Genomic DNA, 15,718 nt, shown 5'->3' on the forward strand with positions numbered 1-15,718 from the left:
TCTATCCTCTGAAATGCAAATGGGTACAAACCCGAACATTGTAATGAAACATAAAGAAAAACAGATAAGAACATGGTTGGAAATTTGTATTAGGAAAAAATTATACAGACCAAACTTAAGCTTTATGTGATCACGGCAGTAAAATAGTTTACCAAACAAGGTAATTTTATGCATATATGTATCTAGTGTGTATGTTATATGCACACAAGTACACACAAATCCATGAAGTATAGATTTTTATGGACATGTATACATGCCTACACACACATTGACACATACAAAACTATAAAGGTGTAACATATTCTAGGGACATCATTGACAGATTTGTTTCCCAAAATACCTTTTTCAGGAATTAGTGGTAAACCAAGTCAGGGCCTGGGGTTTACAAAGCTGGTAACTGATCAGTTGGGGCTAGCAGCTGGGATGAAGTTTAGTTGCCTACAGGTGAAAACTAGGAAGAATGCTAAAAGCTTGTGGATTGCACTTACAGAGCCATAGGCCCAGCAGCCTATTATAATGAGTATTTCCAATGAAATTTCTGTATTTATTGACTTTGACAGATGGGGGATATTGCATAAGCTATTGTGTGCCTGTGCATTCCTTGAGTGTGATGCTGTGTTTTTTTCTTGCTTGCCTTGTCATTTGTTTCATTTAACTTTCTCATTAAAGGCACAATTGCTTTGCTTTGTTCAAAAATCCTTTTCTGAGAAGCAAGTATTACTTTCTTTTTAAACTTCTTGCCAACAAAAGATTTTCAAACGCATATGGTACAGAGAAATCATGTACAAGATTGCTTTAAAAGCAAAAAAAAATTCTAAAATTAAAAGCACAAGCCACTTACATTTCCACTTTTCTTTTGACAAGAAATGAAACTTAACATGAGAAATGCACACAGTTCATCAGTATACTCTGAGCAAATACATAATTGACGTGGAATAAGCAATGCTGTTGTCAAGGCTTTCACATATGTTAACATGAAACCAAAATATTTAATTAGTAGACAAACAGAAAAAAAATCTGAGTAAATGCAGCCTACACTTGACATAAAAATTAGCTTGGCTCAATGAATATTAACAATAAAATAATCTAATCTATACCTTAACTACCCTTACCATACTAGCACAGCTTAGTGGGCCCTGCATAATTCCCATCTGCTCCGACACTCTGATAAATTATTACTTGGCAGAAAAGTATCCATCGTGGTCATTGTGCAAATGCTTTACGAAATCCCTGGTAGAAATCAAAATGTGTGAGTTCAATAGCAAGTAGGTTGAAAGTGCAGACTTTGGTGCCTTGTATTAATGCAATGTGCTGGACTGACAGAACCTTACTTAAAGGCTATGTAATAAGAGGAAAAATAAAAAGCTATATAGCAATACCATGTGGCTTCTGATTTGGGAACTACAATTTAGCCTATTAGACATGGACCTGTTCCAAAAGTGCACATTCAAACAATCATGCACGAAGAAGTTAGAAACACAGATGTGAATTATAGCTCTCTGAAATCCTGGGAAAGCTCCAAATCAGGCCATTAGACATAGGTTTGAACTCTTGAGTGCAGATCCAGATCTAAACTTTTTGTTCAAACCTGTCTTTCCCTAACATTTTTACAGCAACTACTGAATGTATTAAAACGAGCAATGTTCCATAAGCTTAAAAAAATACCAGTTAACTCCATCTTAGCTGCATTCAGACATGATTCACAATGACTGACTAAAAGCATTTCTGTAAAAAGGAAGTGACAAAAATCATCACTTGAATGTAGAGGGACAATTTAAACAGGTCAGATTCAAGCTGGATTACTGCAGCTCCACTGGCCACATTCAGCTACACAGTAATCAGCCTGGCCAAGTATTTAACATTAGAAACATAAATAGTGTAAGGATTTTATTTTCCAAGTTTGGGACAGAATTTTGAAACATCTGGTCCCTTTTCAATCATTCTTACATGCACACAAGCTAAAGTCACTAGTTTTGACTAGAGCAATAGTGCTGGTCATTTCACAAATGTACCAGTGGTAGAGGATAGAAAATGTCCCCAAGTCTGTAATAATGTATAGGGCTGAAGACGTAGAAGGAGCAAGGAAGGAACACCTGCCATTTTTCAGTAATTTCAACAGCAGGAAACTGAGACTCCCAAATGTATGAAAACACCAGTTCATTGATACTTTTATCTATAGGTTTCTCTCTTTAAGCCAAACAAGTTTGCCAAGTGAGCCACAAGGATTCTTCATTTGTAAAAGATGTACAAGGTGTGGCACAAACCAGTCTGGCCTTGGCCACTCAGTACTGTACTGAGAACCAATCATACAAACTGGGTCTGCTGAGTCTGGTCTACTGCTGTGTCTGCAAAGCATCTCTCTTTTTAGCTGATCTCAACACCTGATGATTAAATACTAGATTTTCACACTTTGAAAGGTACAAACAAATCCACAGTTCAGGGTCTAAGACCATTCCCCATTAATAGTACTTTTAAAAGCAGCCACTAAAAAGTGATCATAAGGACTATGGAAGCAATGGCAGAGCAGCCTTGTACAGACACAAATGTGGAAATGTTTTGCCCCTTTTTAAATGGCTTGGTGACCACTGCTACCACTCTTGTAAGCTATTGTAAGCGTGCACCTTAATAACATAATCCGGCATTACATATTTTCAGGAATTAATCTCATAGTCAGATGCTTTGTGTCATGCAGTAGCATGAAAGAAGTCAAAGCAAAGTGTATAAATCCCCTTCCTGAAGTGTGTAGTCACAACTTGTGTTGTTATCTAAAGTAGTTGAATTAGCAACTTCAGGACTCCACTCTTAAAGATTATAAAATGTTTTAATAAACATGCCAGGTCTGATGAGAGAAAAGTGAAATACACAGTAATAACATCTAACAGTAAATATTTATGAATCCAAATGACAGCTAAAAAAAAATCCAAAATAGTTCCAATATGTTGTATTACTTGGGAGTAAACAAGAAAAGTAAGTCTGAAAGAATATGATTAGGCTGTGTATTTTGAACACCACTAAAGCATACATCTCTCCACAAGAGTTTGTAGGTTTGCAGATTTCTGAAAAGATAATTGTTTTTGTTGTCCGTAGCAGCAAAATCCACAGGCAACAGTAGTTCAGGTGTAGACTTGTGAAAGTCCCAAGGTATATGTAGTTAAAATAAACAAGGAATAAAGTTTTAGTTATCTAAAGGGAGAAGTGCTAGGGTTGTTGAGTAAAACTTTTCTAGCTCTTTAAAACTGCAGAGCTCAGACAGGTCAGCAACCTGAGAGAGAACTGATCTCAAGAACAAGATTAAAAGGCAATAGCAGTGCAAACTTTCTGAAGAGATACAGTCATCATTTAGATCAACAACATTTTGTTAGTCTCTGCAGCTGTTCAGTTTTGAGACTCTCTGCTGGAACTGGCAAGAGTCATCATATATTCCCTTGGGATGAGACTAAACCCCACTATTCCATTTCAGATGTATCACCAAATAGCAGTTATGGGGCATCTGCCATTGCATCAGATGAGATTCAATATTCCAGAAATTAAAAAGTCCCTGTCTCTTAATATATTCCCTGTCAAATTGCTCAATATTTCTTGAAAATTAACACATAAAATGGGCATAATGATATTGCATGTATTTCTAGCATTACTAATACACATGGTCCTCCTCTGTCACATAGTAGAGACGTAGCGTATCAATTACTATGTGTGTGTATACACACATAGATGTTTCCATTAAAATGGATAAAGAACTGCAAACTGGGTGGAGGGTTATCATCTGTTTGCAGAATTTTGAGGGGACAGAGCCAGTTTGCAAAATTCTACTCACTTATTGAAATAAACAATGTATTTTTTTCCTGTTTGTTTTTAAGTTTGATAGACATGTAGTCCTAATAATAGTAGCTGCCTGGGACAGTAGTTTTTGCGTAGGGGCTGGTACATTTTTGTTAACAATATGCAAGGCTGGAACATATTCACAAGGAGTTGTATCATCTGTGACAAATATCTGGATAATATTTTTCATTTTAGAAGTAATCCAATTATAATTCAAATCAAAGCTACCAGCATAAGCATTGTCTACATGTTATTTAACTGTCTGAAAGTGCCATGAAGGCAAGAATACAACAGCAGAAACTGACTGCTGTGCTCCAGCGTTTGGTTGCGTGCACTGTACTGGCCACAGCAGTAGAAGGTGGCCTTTCACGTGCCTTTTAGACTGACATAGAACGCTGCATTTATGGCATTTCGTGATCCTTTGCCTTTCACAGTAATGAGTGGTAGGCCACACATTACCACATGTGTTCTGCTCACTACAAGATGCTATATTCCACCCTCCTCAGATGTACTGAGCATTAAAGTTTACTGCAACTGTAAAAACATGGGAACATTTGAGAAAGCATGAAAAACAGGGACAAGAATTTTATGTTTTACTCCCTTGGCTTCCACCCAAGACACCTTTCTCAGGTAATGTCACATGAACAAACCACCCAAACACAGAAGGAGATAAGCATGAAGCAAACTCTGTCTCTGAACTATGGAGAAGGTAGGAACTAAACTAATGATCTCTCCACTGCTCCTTCTGTAAGGTCATATGAGCAGGGCAGCTAGATTAATAAAACAGTGTCTTTCTTCCCTGGCAGCCTGTCTGAAGCAACTCTTGATGGAAATCCCATACAATTCTTGATCAATGTGTGAAGAGTGAATAAAAAAAACACTATTAGTTGTCCTTAGCTGCCACTTCACACAGAGGAGGAAAGCACTCATGAATGGTCCTTAGCAGTATGAGCTAAGAGCACCAAGTGAAGAACCTTTACTTCTGACAACTGAGACAGGGCTGCATGGTGCCTTCTTCTTGTCCAAGAGGCTGGGAAGGGTAGCAGAAGACAATCCTGACTTAGGGGCAGTCCTCAGGAACTCAGCAAGCTGGAGTTCGCTGATCTGCCCGTCTCTTACATGCATTACGCACATGTAGAGAAGAATGGAGCCAACAACTCTGTGGCTGGGAATTGATGTTTAAAATTGTCTGAAAATGAGTAACACAAGAGTCAGTATCACAATCATGTGATGATGGAACAGATTGGAAGATGTTTATTTTCTGCCCTTGGCTAACGTTCTGTGGTTCTTAATAATATTCCAAGTCGTCATCTTTGCTTCGAAAATGTAAGGACAAACCTTGCATGCATGTCACCTGCCCACTTTCATTAAATGTCTCTGCATTCCCTTCCTCAGAGAGGTTTTAATCTGCCTGCAAAAGGTAACAGAATATCATTGCTGTGTTGCAGCCAATTGAAACAGTTCTTCAATAAATGCATAAAAAAGAGAGAAACAAGCTATGGTTGGATTGGCCCTCACTAGCAGCCAGTTTCCCACCCAGATGTCCAGTTACCCCATATACCCCACTGCAGCAGGACAAGGGGAGGAAAGAGGAAAAACAAGAAAGAGAAGGCTTGAGGGTCAAGATAAAGACAGGGAGATTGCTTACCAATTCCTGTCACAAGTAAAACAGACTCAAATTGGGAAAATTAATGTATTGCCAATTGGAATAAATCACGACTGGTTTGGGTAGTGGAAACAAAAGCAGCAAGAAGAAGAAATGAACATTTACACACTTAGAGAAGACACCCTTCCTCCACCATTCCCAGGTTTAAGTTCACTCCAGGCACCTCTCCTCCCCTGCTTGTTATCACCAGAGATTACATTCAGTCCCCTCACTTGAGGCAGTGGGCAGCCCCTTCTTCCCTCTCACTCTTTCTTGTGCTGCAGCATCAGGCCTCCATGGGTTGCAGGGTACATCTGCTCCACCATAGAGCAACTCCACCTCCTCCTCAACCTCCTCTTCCTTCTCTGGCCTTGGTGTTCCCTCTGTTGTTTTTCACTCACTTTATTCCATCCTCCTCTCTCTGGATTTCTTTCCTCTTTCTTCAATATATTTCTCCAAGGTGCCACCAGCTTGGCTGAGGGGCTCATCTGTGTTCTGTGATGGGTCAGCTGGAGTTGGCTGGAACTAGTTGTATCCAGCACAGGGCAGCCCCAGCCTCTCCTCATAAAGACCACCCCTACAGCCCCCCTGCTGCCAGCACCTCCCACTTATAACCAATACACAAGGGGTGACCTCCTCTCTAACAAAGTGGAGAGAAGGAAGAGTGGGAAGTTTAGGATTAGCGAGGGCAGGACACCAACTTGTCTAAAATAGCAGGACTGAAGTACAGAATTAGAAAAGGAAAGAGGAGCAGAGAAGGAAGGGGGGCAATAGTCCAAGTTCTATTAATTTTTTAATTTCAGCATAGGCTTAGAAAAACAAAACAAAACCTCCAGGGGATTCTTCCATCTAGGAATCCAAGCTTTGAAGGAAAATCTGCTTTTCTGTCTTTAGCAGATTTCTTTGCAGTCCTAGTTCTTTCTCCCATTCTAATGTTTAATTGGCTTCAGCAGAGATGATCTATTGCTAGTTCTGTGTCAGTCCCTTGCCAGCAACTCCATGGGGTCTGAGCTTCCTCCAGTCATCTCATGCTCCTATTTAAAATACTTTAACTGGAAAGCTTATATGACCGCATTTCAGAGACTACCATTTTGCAACAAAATTCCATATGGTCAACATTAGGTCCAGTAACCATGGCTGGAGTAAAAACTAATCTTGTTTTCATCTTGAGGCTGAACAGCTTCTCTTAAACGTGATTTGGAGTGAGATAACTTGCTACTAATGAGCATCAGCACAGACAGCAGGAAAGCTAGCTTTTAAGCATGCAAATTTCAAAGCATGCTTGTTGGCAGTCTGGTACTCACTTTCTATTTCTTGGGAAGATTTGAGCTTTTCCCCAAAATCACACTGCTCTTTGAAGACATGGTGGATTGTTTGGAGTTTCCCAGCTTTGAAAAGGACACAGACGAGGTACCTGCATGCGGGAAGATAATTATGAGAAACTGAAGGGGTTTAATATTACATAGTGCTAAATGGAGCTATTTAATGAACAAAAAGGTCATCATCTCCTTGGGGAACGCTTAGGAGGATATTCATGGCTGAAACAAGGGTGAAACAATGCCTCCTACACCCCCCACAAGCACACTGACAAACTGGTAAGAAAAAAGTTTCATGTCTATGCTTGTATGTAAGTTGATGAAGCATAAGAAGTCAGGCCATGAACCACGTATGTGAACCAAATAGGATTGCTGTGCCACTGTGCAGAAGGAAGAAATGGCCATATCCCTCTCTGCAGCAGGACATGTGCATGAAAGACAATGCTGATACCCTGCAACTTTCACTTTCCCTCTCTTAGAAAACTTATCACTCGCAGCTATGGCACAGGGAGCAACCCCCCAGCAGACAGCATGAAAGAGGCAGAGGTTTATGTACACAACTCAAAAGGAGAGCAAACAAAGTCCTAATACTGAGAGAATTTCACCTAAGCTATAGGCTTGGCCCCCTTAAACTACAGAGCTTGGTTAACAACCTGTAAGAGATGATGATGAGATTTTCTCCAGATCTTCTTCCCTTTTAAGTAGTATTCTCTCCTGCTCCAAGGCTTCTATGTACTTGGAATAGGACCATGAAGCCTGCAAGAACCAGTAAGAACCATCAGCTTCCAGACCATGTAACTGGTAGTTCTCAGTCCATTTCAACAGTAAGACAAAAAACCTGCTTATGGTATACCCCTGTTACTGAATAATCACAATTACTAAGAAGAGAAGTTTTGTCATGACAATATTGGAATCAGGAGAAGAATAGTATTGCTGCAAATAAGTGAATGTCAAAACACCCTGAAATGCAATTTAAGCAAGTTTGACGGATCTGTTGTTTACATTCATTTATTCTCCATCCCTTGTCTCAGTCCTATTCTGTCTCCTTTCATCTTCCAAACCTAAATACAAAAGACCTTCTGCCTTCCAAAATATCAGTCTTTTGTGCTATTGAGGACTTGATTTTTTCTCCCTGCCACTTCCTTCCAGTGAATCTTTTCTCAAATAACTGACAGTCTCATTAGCCTCCGAATTCTTTCTGCCTGCTCTCTCCAACACAATGCTGCTACCACTAGAGGCAGATCAACTGGATATGTCACATCCTTTCCTTTTCAAAGGAACAAATGTTGCTATTTACGTTGCAACAACTGCAGTTCAGATGCCAAAATTTAGGTCAAACTCCCAAATCAGTATGGGAACTGTACTTTATTGGGTTTTGTTTTTTCCTTACAGAAATTTAGGGCCAATTTGTCATTTCATGACCCAGTAAGAACTTCTGGCATCTTCCTATAGCAGAAAGGGGCTTGGAGAAGAACTTTCTTTATAAAAAATCATTGCTTTTTCTGCAATTACCTGCCTCTTGAGGGCTAAGGAATATGATATTGATATACTGTCTCACCCACCTCACTTTTTTTTCTATTTTTAATAGTTATGAGTAAAGGTTAAAAGGTCAACTTAAGGGATCAGTGTGAGCTTAGCTATGCAGTTTATGACCCGTGGTTTCATATTTTGAGGGCATTTCACAGTGCCTGTTTCTATATTCTGCTCATCACCAACATAATGGCACGGGAAGAGCTCTATGGAATGTAATCAGTGGCTGGAGTGCAAATTATTGCTGCATTGCACAGCTCAGCTGTGATGATGTGGTTGCACAGAGTCCCTGTTATGTTATGGCTGTGTCAACTCAGCTATGAACAATCCCAATATGCCCAAGATGGCATATCTCTTCTTCCTGCTTTTCCAATAAAATTACTGTTACTTTTTCTCAACAGATTTAATGCATCATGAGAGTTGTTCTGGAAGAAGTGCTAGGCAGCTATCTTTTGCTGGATTTTCTATCCAAATACCTACATTTCCTAAATTAGTTCAGCTTCTGCTTTTGACATAGAGTAGAACAGGACTTAACCCTAAACCAAATTCTATAAAAATACCAGTTTTCCAAGGAGATGTGAACTTCCTTTCATTCAGCTTATCTTTAAATACAAGTTCTTTTTAAATTTACACACGTAATGGCTTAATATCTTGTTAGATATTAATACTACTCAAAACAGAAATCTTGACATAAATTTTTAAAAAAATTAATTACCTGTAAGGTAGATACACTTATAATAGCAAAGTTAATTGCAGAAGAATGAACATTCATTGAAGAACCATTTGACAGGATTATTCAAAGCCAAATTCCATCTTCACATTTTCTCATGATCATTTTATCTCTCTTGAATTATTATATTCATAGTAAAATGCTTATTATTCACCTGCCACCCATATCCATCTGAAAATGGTGCTTTTCCTCTCCACTCCAGACCAATCTGATCTCCCAAAGCACTGCTTGACAGATCAATGAGTTTTGTCTCAGGCAAAATCTTTTGACTGGTTGGTGCATTTTCTTTACCCTGCTAATAATAAGAACTCATAATTACATGTGAACAATAGTTGCTGAGTTAAAGTAAAAAGCAAAGTCTGAGGAGGCAAAAATTGTCATTGGAAATGAGATAGTGTCATATGCAGTAATGTTTTCTAATGCCTACTTTCATAATTCATCACATTGGGCATAATAAAAAATAGCAGAAGATACTGGGTTTTTGAAGCATTTCTTTCTCCTAATTGAACTTTCCTGACCTCTACACTCCTGTCTACTCTTTTCCTTTCAGATTCAATACCCCGTCCAAAATATAGCAAAGAGAGAAGGCAGATCTGCAACAGAACATTTTGTAAGGACTGAGAGACCATTGTGATCTTCTAATTTGGCCTCAGGTATAAATGTAGAACACAGATTTCTCATTATTCATTCCAGCTTGGTTCAGTAGGTGTGAATGCATGACAGAATACATGTTAGGAAAACAGGCAATCTCACTGAAAACATTTATGATGAAGGACAAGGCACTGTAACCCTTGTAAACTTCTCTGGTGATTAACTGTTTGTCATTTTCATGTTGGTTTAGCATTTTACTAAGGCTGCACCTTTGCACACTCTGTCTGATGATCCCAAGACTCTTTATGAACATTAATCAACGTATTTGTTTAACCTCAAGTCTCTAAACCCACAACATCCCCATTAAGCAAGTAATATAACCCTCCCATGTTGCCAGTGAGGAATTGTGAAAAAAAAAAGAGAAGTCAACCCAAATGGTTTCCAAAACTCACTCAGAAAGCCCCTGGAAGATAAAAAAAGGATTGGAATACCCTACTTCCTTGCTCCCAAGATGCCTTTTCCTTCCTTATTTTCCCCACTGTCCTATGGACCCATCATCTGTAAGGGTGACTTTTGGATATAAAAGTGCCCAGGCAGTGTAGTGCTTATCTTCTGTTCAGAGCAGGCTTACTAACTTGTGGCACTCTCAATGGAACAGGGATGTCAAAGTAAATACAGAAATAGTGCTAATATAATACAGTTTGTTTGATAGCTTTCTCAACGAGAATGGTGAATTAAATTAGGTCTTGAATAATGTCTTAGAATAAATTAGGCAATGTTATAACAATGTCATATCCCATGACATTATCTAATTTACTAACAAATAAGCTTGCTGCTAAGAAGCTAAGAGAGAGATGAGGGAAACATCAAAAAGGGAAATTAATGCTTATGGTTTTGCCTTTCCCTACTAAAGAGTAAGTACAAATCTACAGTGTAAGCTAAAACTGTTTTGTAACTTGAAAGCAAAAAAATTACAAGATTTATTTTGGAGGTAAAATGCAATTGTGTATGCAACAAATTACAAATACTGGCATCGAGGCAGTCTGCAAAAACTGACTCCAAGTGAACCTGCTATCGCTTATGTTGGATGAACCTTATCAGTATCCTTCAGGGATACTGAATCATTTGAATAGTTGTGTAGTCACTGGGGGAACAGAAATCTCAAGCAAGAGAACAGAGAATGGCAAATTCCTTAAATAATAATAGAAGGGGAAAAGGATTTCAAAGACTTACCTGTTCCACCTATTCTTTCAAGAGATTTTAAAAGGTAACTGTGTTACTGACTTTTTTTTGGTGGGAAAATAGTCTGCAAACTATTTACTGAACTGCATTCTCTGTCTGTCACTTTCTAAAATTTCTTACCCCATTTCCCAGCTTCGAAGGATAATTCACCTTTCCCATTTGTTCCCCATAAAAGCTAGGCTTTTGCCCTCCTGGCCAAGATTTGCTCTTTACTTCCTTGATCTTAATCAGAAATCTTATAGACGGGCAACAAACAGATGGAAAAAATAAGTCTGTGAAAACGCAAAAGTGCATTACTTTGAAATATTGCATTCTTGCACTATAAGTATTGCCAGTGGCCTTGCCAGACATATCTGTATGGAGGCAGCGTGCTTTGGGGAAAGGAACATGAGTTCTTGGTTTTAGACTTGACTTGACGTTGGTGTGTGGCCTTGAATAACACTTCACTGGTCCTCAGTTTTCATGTGTCCAAAAGAGGATAATGATTTGTCCATATTCTTACCAGCCTGTATGTCTTTATCTTTGCAGGTAGTCATGTGTTTCTCATCATGAGTAACATCCCAACACATGTGTATGTGGTATTTAAAATATGTAAAGGTCTTTTAATGCTACTTATGATAGTTTGAAAGTCCAATAATTTATCTGCCCTTAAAAGAATTTTTGCTTCTCAAAGCTGGCCAAACAATTACATTTCGTAAAAAATAAACATTTGCAAAGCCTATAATCAATAGGAAAAAAATCCATTATATTTTAATAATAAAATTCCAAGAAAAACAATTTTACAAGCACGCATTCCGCTGTAGGGGTCACAGTTCTGTTAATGCACTGAAACTGTCTGGAAACTCATTGTTAACAGTCTAACAATTTCACTGTCAAAGCTGAGAAATATCCAAGAAAAGACAAAGACTATACAAAGCAATTAGCACATCAATATTTTTTTAAATAATGTGCAGACTTTTCAAATGCTCCTTCTGAAAAAATAGATATGAAATCTGTTTTTGTTTTGTTTTCTTTTGTTTTCAATAGTGACCCAGGACTGTAAATCCTAAAACAGGACAGTACATACTGAAAGTGCAAACAGGTCTGCAGTTATACATTGTACACATGGACCATACACAGATTACTATTTTTTTTAATTCAGCCCTCTTTTTCACTCTTCTCTTGGCACAAAAGATGACTAAAATACATTTTCCCCTCTGCTTAATGAAAGGAATATTCCACTGACTCATCTGCTTCAAGTTAAACATATGTATATGCATCAGCAGGACTGGGAACTAATCACCCTAGGACCAGGTTGTATGTAAAGCTTGAATTCTAACAAAAGTTTTTTGGTAGCTTTGGATCAGGCTGAAAAAGGGATATTTGAATTCACGTCTTTTTGCTCATGAAGGAAGTTTTTATGCCGTTCATCAGCTGTCACCTGAAACTTTGTGAGCCTTACCTGTAGTGTTTTGCCTTCCTTCTTCTGCATCTTCTTTCTCTCCAAGGCAGATAGAATTTTGTCACTATCCAAACTGCTTTGAAACTTACAAAATTTTGGCCAAAATTTAAACAGAAGAGCAAAAATAGTCATCTGCACAGAAAGAAAAGAAAGTCAGTCTTGACTGCATTAAGAAAACATTTTACTGTGAAATAAAATGTAGTTTACCATGAGAATGAAATAACTATTTCTTTTTGAATACACAGCCTTGTTCCTCCCACGTACTGTGTCCTGACATTTCAGCCTAGCTTTTCTCGGCACATGCTTTTCATCAGTGTGTTTATTAGTGGTGAGAAATCTTCCTAAAACACAGTTAAAAGGCACTTTCTTTTTATATATTTCCCTAAACAATTGTTTGCATTAATGAAAACATCCATCATTTTTTACAAGTATTCCTGATAAAATATACACCAGTAGAATTGCTTTTGTACCACTGTACTGCTCAAGCATTTCAAATATTCAGTTTGTTATGGAGAAGGGTTTTTTTTCCCTCCTTAAGAGAAAGGAAATACTTTTTTGCCTCTGGAAAGGCTCTTAAACCACATTACAGATCTATGAGCAAATCCTGGATAATTTTTAAATGATATAATCTCTCACAGGGTATTTTTTGAACTAGAATAAGAAAAACAATTTTAGAAAAGCAAACAGAGGGGCTCACTAAGTTCTGTTACTGCATGTACCAAGGCTCACATTTTTCAATGTATTTAGATGTTTAATTCTCATTGAGAAACTCGGCTTCAAAGAAGCTGAGCATGCTCAGCACCTAACTGCTTCTGGCTCAACAGGCTTGAAAGTGACATGTGAGTTACTGTCATGTTCCAGTCATAGCTTTCTGGCCACGTTCTTCCCTTGGTTTTGAGCCAAATTTCTGGAGTTTGCTGGATTTTACACAAGCTAAAATGAGATTTCTCTTTTCTCTTAGGACTGATATAAAACCTTTTGTCTGATAAACCATTCATCTTTTGTGATCCAAACACTTTATGGACTCACAGCTGATGTTTAAAGGTTTTGGTGGCAATTTTATAGGAAGAGAAAGGAACTTGCTTTCTTGGGTTTAGAAGATAAGTCAAAGAAGACAGTAACAAGGAATAAGAAAAGAGTAAGTCTGTAGTAAAGGTTCACAAATTGCTGTTCAATCTGATTAGTAGAAAGATCAGAGAGAAAATTGTCTACAGCCCTTTAGTACAGTCTTGCTGTAACAAAGAAGGGAAAGGCATTCAGTAAGTTAAGGAGTCTTTGTGCTTTAATCACATCTGCATTTTTTTTCATAAAGTACAAGCTTTCTTACTACAAATTACTTCACTGATAATTAACCAATTAGGAAAGAACAAGCAATTAAAAACCTAAACAATTAATTTATACTGCCAGAACTCCTAACACAGACCTTTGATCACACATTTCCAGGAGGAGGTAGCTGTCATGAGATTGTCCAGTTTATAGAGCAGTAAATATCTGAACCCTCTCTGTCATCTCCACCATACAATCACTACTGTAATGCACGACAATAGTGTTTTCCTTCATGTCCAGGCTTATATAAGAAGTCCACATTTTCACAGAAGCAACAAAGACTGTCCTTAAAATCCGGCACACAGACTAGCCAGATGTGTTACAATGACTCTCCCCGCTTCCTACCTGTGCTTCTCTAAAGATGTATGGTCCTAGTTCTTTCCTGTGCTCCAGAATCTTCTTTGCTTGTTCAGTTGGGATGTCAATCTGCAAAGCTGGGGGAACGGCAGAACGAATAAAGCGGTCGATAATAGCTGTGATCTTTTTCTGGACTGTGGCATCATCACAATGAGAATGACACAAGTCCTGAAAGATGAAAAATAGCATTTTCAGTCAATGGAGAGATGCAAGGCCCCTTTACAGGGGCCCACTGATCAAAGAGTAATAGTCATACAAAAATAATTATAAAATAGATTTATTCAGGATGTAGAACAGACTTCTTACAGCAAATGTGCATGGTGAAAGACATAGTTAAACATGAGTGGGAATTCTGGTTTGCAAATACAGATATACAGCAATCATAGGTGATAATCTCTGCCTGCACATTCTGATGGAACAGGGTAGATTTTATCCTGCAGTCAGTACTGGCAAATAGGAGGCATTTCTGAAAAGAGAAACACACCTACAGGTGTGAAATTCACTGATTTTCACAATGAGCCTGCTACGACTAGCATAGCCATGATAACTAAAAGACAAAGAAATGCTCTAAATACTTCAAGGAAAGAGAGGAATTATTTAGAGGATACAAGATATTATAAACAGGAATCTTGGCACAAGAGGAGACAATTTCAGCTACCAGTACAATCTTCCATTCATTGAAACCTTCTAGTTTTCCCATTCATTAAGATGTTCTAGTTTACCAAAACCTCAGTGTTTGAAATGACTCTGTGCAGAACAGAATACAAAAGTAAACCTGAACTTATAAGGATGAGATATCAAAGAAACGCTGGGGTTTTCTACTTTTTTTAATGTGAACCTATTGTTTTGGTAAAACCTGCTATTACTGTGTTTTCACACTCTGACAATGCTACAACTGGACTTTGACAGGAGGGAAAAATAATTTAAGGAACTTCCTTCAAACGCTTTGAAACACAAACTTTCCATCTATTCATAAACATCAAGACATTTCTATAATGCCAAGAGATTATCACATATATCTACTAAAGACACAATGAGCACTCAAGAGAATTTTCAGGAAGAGAGCTCTCTAAATGAAGAATGTGTATTTCATTTTGGTGTAGGAGGCTGGATATTTACTTTGCAAAGAAATTAAAAACAGGTTATTTAACCAGTAATGTGGTATGTGAAAGAGCTGGCTTGTTTTATTATGAATTGTGCTGGTTTGTTGGTCTTTTTTGGTAGTGGGGTAGGGGCCCCATGGGCGGCTCCACTAAAAAGATGAGAAGCTCCCCGAGCTCCAAAACCAGCCAAGGAGCTATTAGAGAGAGACAGTGGATGAGCCTCTGTGATTAACATACAAAATAACTGAGATAAGACCTGAGCAGAGAAGGAGCTATGCTGGAGAGGTGAAAGCAGTGCAGGGGTGGAGAGGTTGGTGAGGAAGAAGGGGAAGAACTTGCCCAAGCAGAAGTTTCCCTGCAAGCCATGCCAAGATGGCAGCTGTCCCCCTACTTTCATGGAGGAACATAGTAGAACATTCCCTGAAGGTGCCAGGAGGGGTGAATGTGGATTTGCTGCCAGTGGACTTGGATCATGCAGCTGTGGAAGACCCCTCGCCAGGAGACGTGACTGTTCCTGAAGCAGCCCGTGATTCTAAGGGAAGCCCACACTGGAGCAGCTTGCTCCTGAGGGACTGTATACCTCATGGGGAAGGACTCATGAAGGAGAGGTTCGTGGAG

The 15,718-nt window shown here is 38.5% G+C and overlaps 2 protein-coding genes across 2 annotated transcripts in view; both read right to left on the reverse strand.

The window, feature by feature from the left end:
- Positions 1–15,718, reverse strand: part of RIDA (reactive intermediate imine deaminase A homolog) — a 959,578-nt gene that overhangs the window by 869,453 nt on the left and 74,407 nt on the right. The window lies entirely within an intron of this gene.
- The window catches only part of RGS22 (regulator of G protein signaling 22), a 76,216-nt gene that overhangs the window by 7,150 nt on the left and 53,348 nt on the right, over positions 1–15,718 (reverse strand). The window contains exons 22-26 of the mRNA XM_051610298.1: positions 13,986–14,165; positions 12,315–12,446; positions 9,195–9,332; positions 7,434–7,536; positions 6,769–6,878 (exon numbers count right to left, since the gene is read on the reverse strand). Of these exons, the coding sequence (XP_051466258.1) occupies positions 6,772–6,878; positions 7,434–7,536; positions 9,195–9,332; positions 12,315–12,446; positions 13,986–14,165 (660 nt within the window). The 3' untranslated portion in view covers positions 6,769–6,771. The remainder of the gene's footprint in view (positions 1–6,768; positions 6,879–7,433; positions 7,537–9,194; positions 9,333–12,314; positions 12,447–13,985; positions 14,166–15,718) is intronic.

This window comes from Apus apus, chromosome 2 (assembly GCF_020740795.1).
Source record: "Apus apus isolate bApuApu2 chromosome 2, bApuApu2.pri.cur, whole genome shotgun sequence".
NCBI lineage: Eukaryota > Metazoa > Chordata > Aves > Apodiformes > Apodidae > Apus > Apus apus.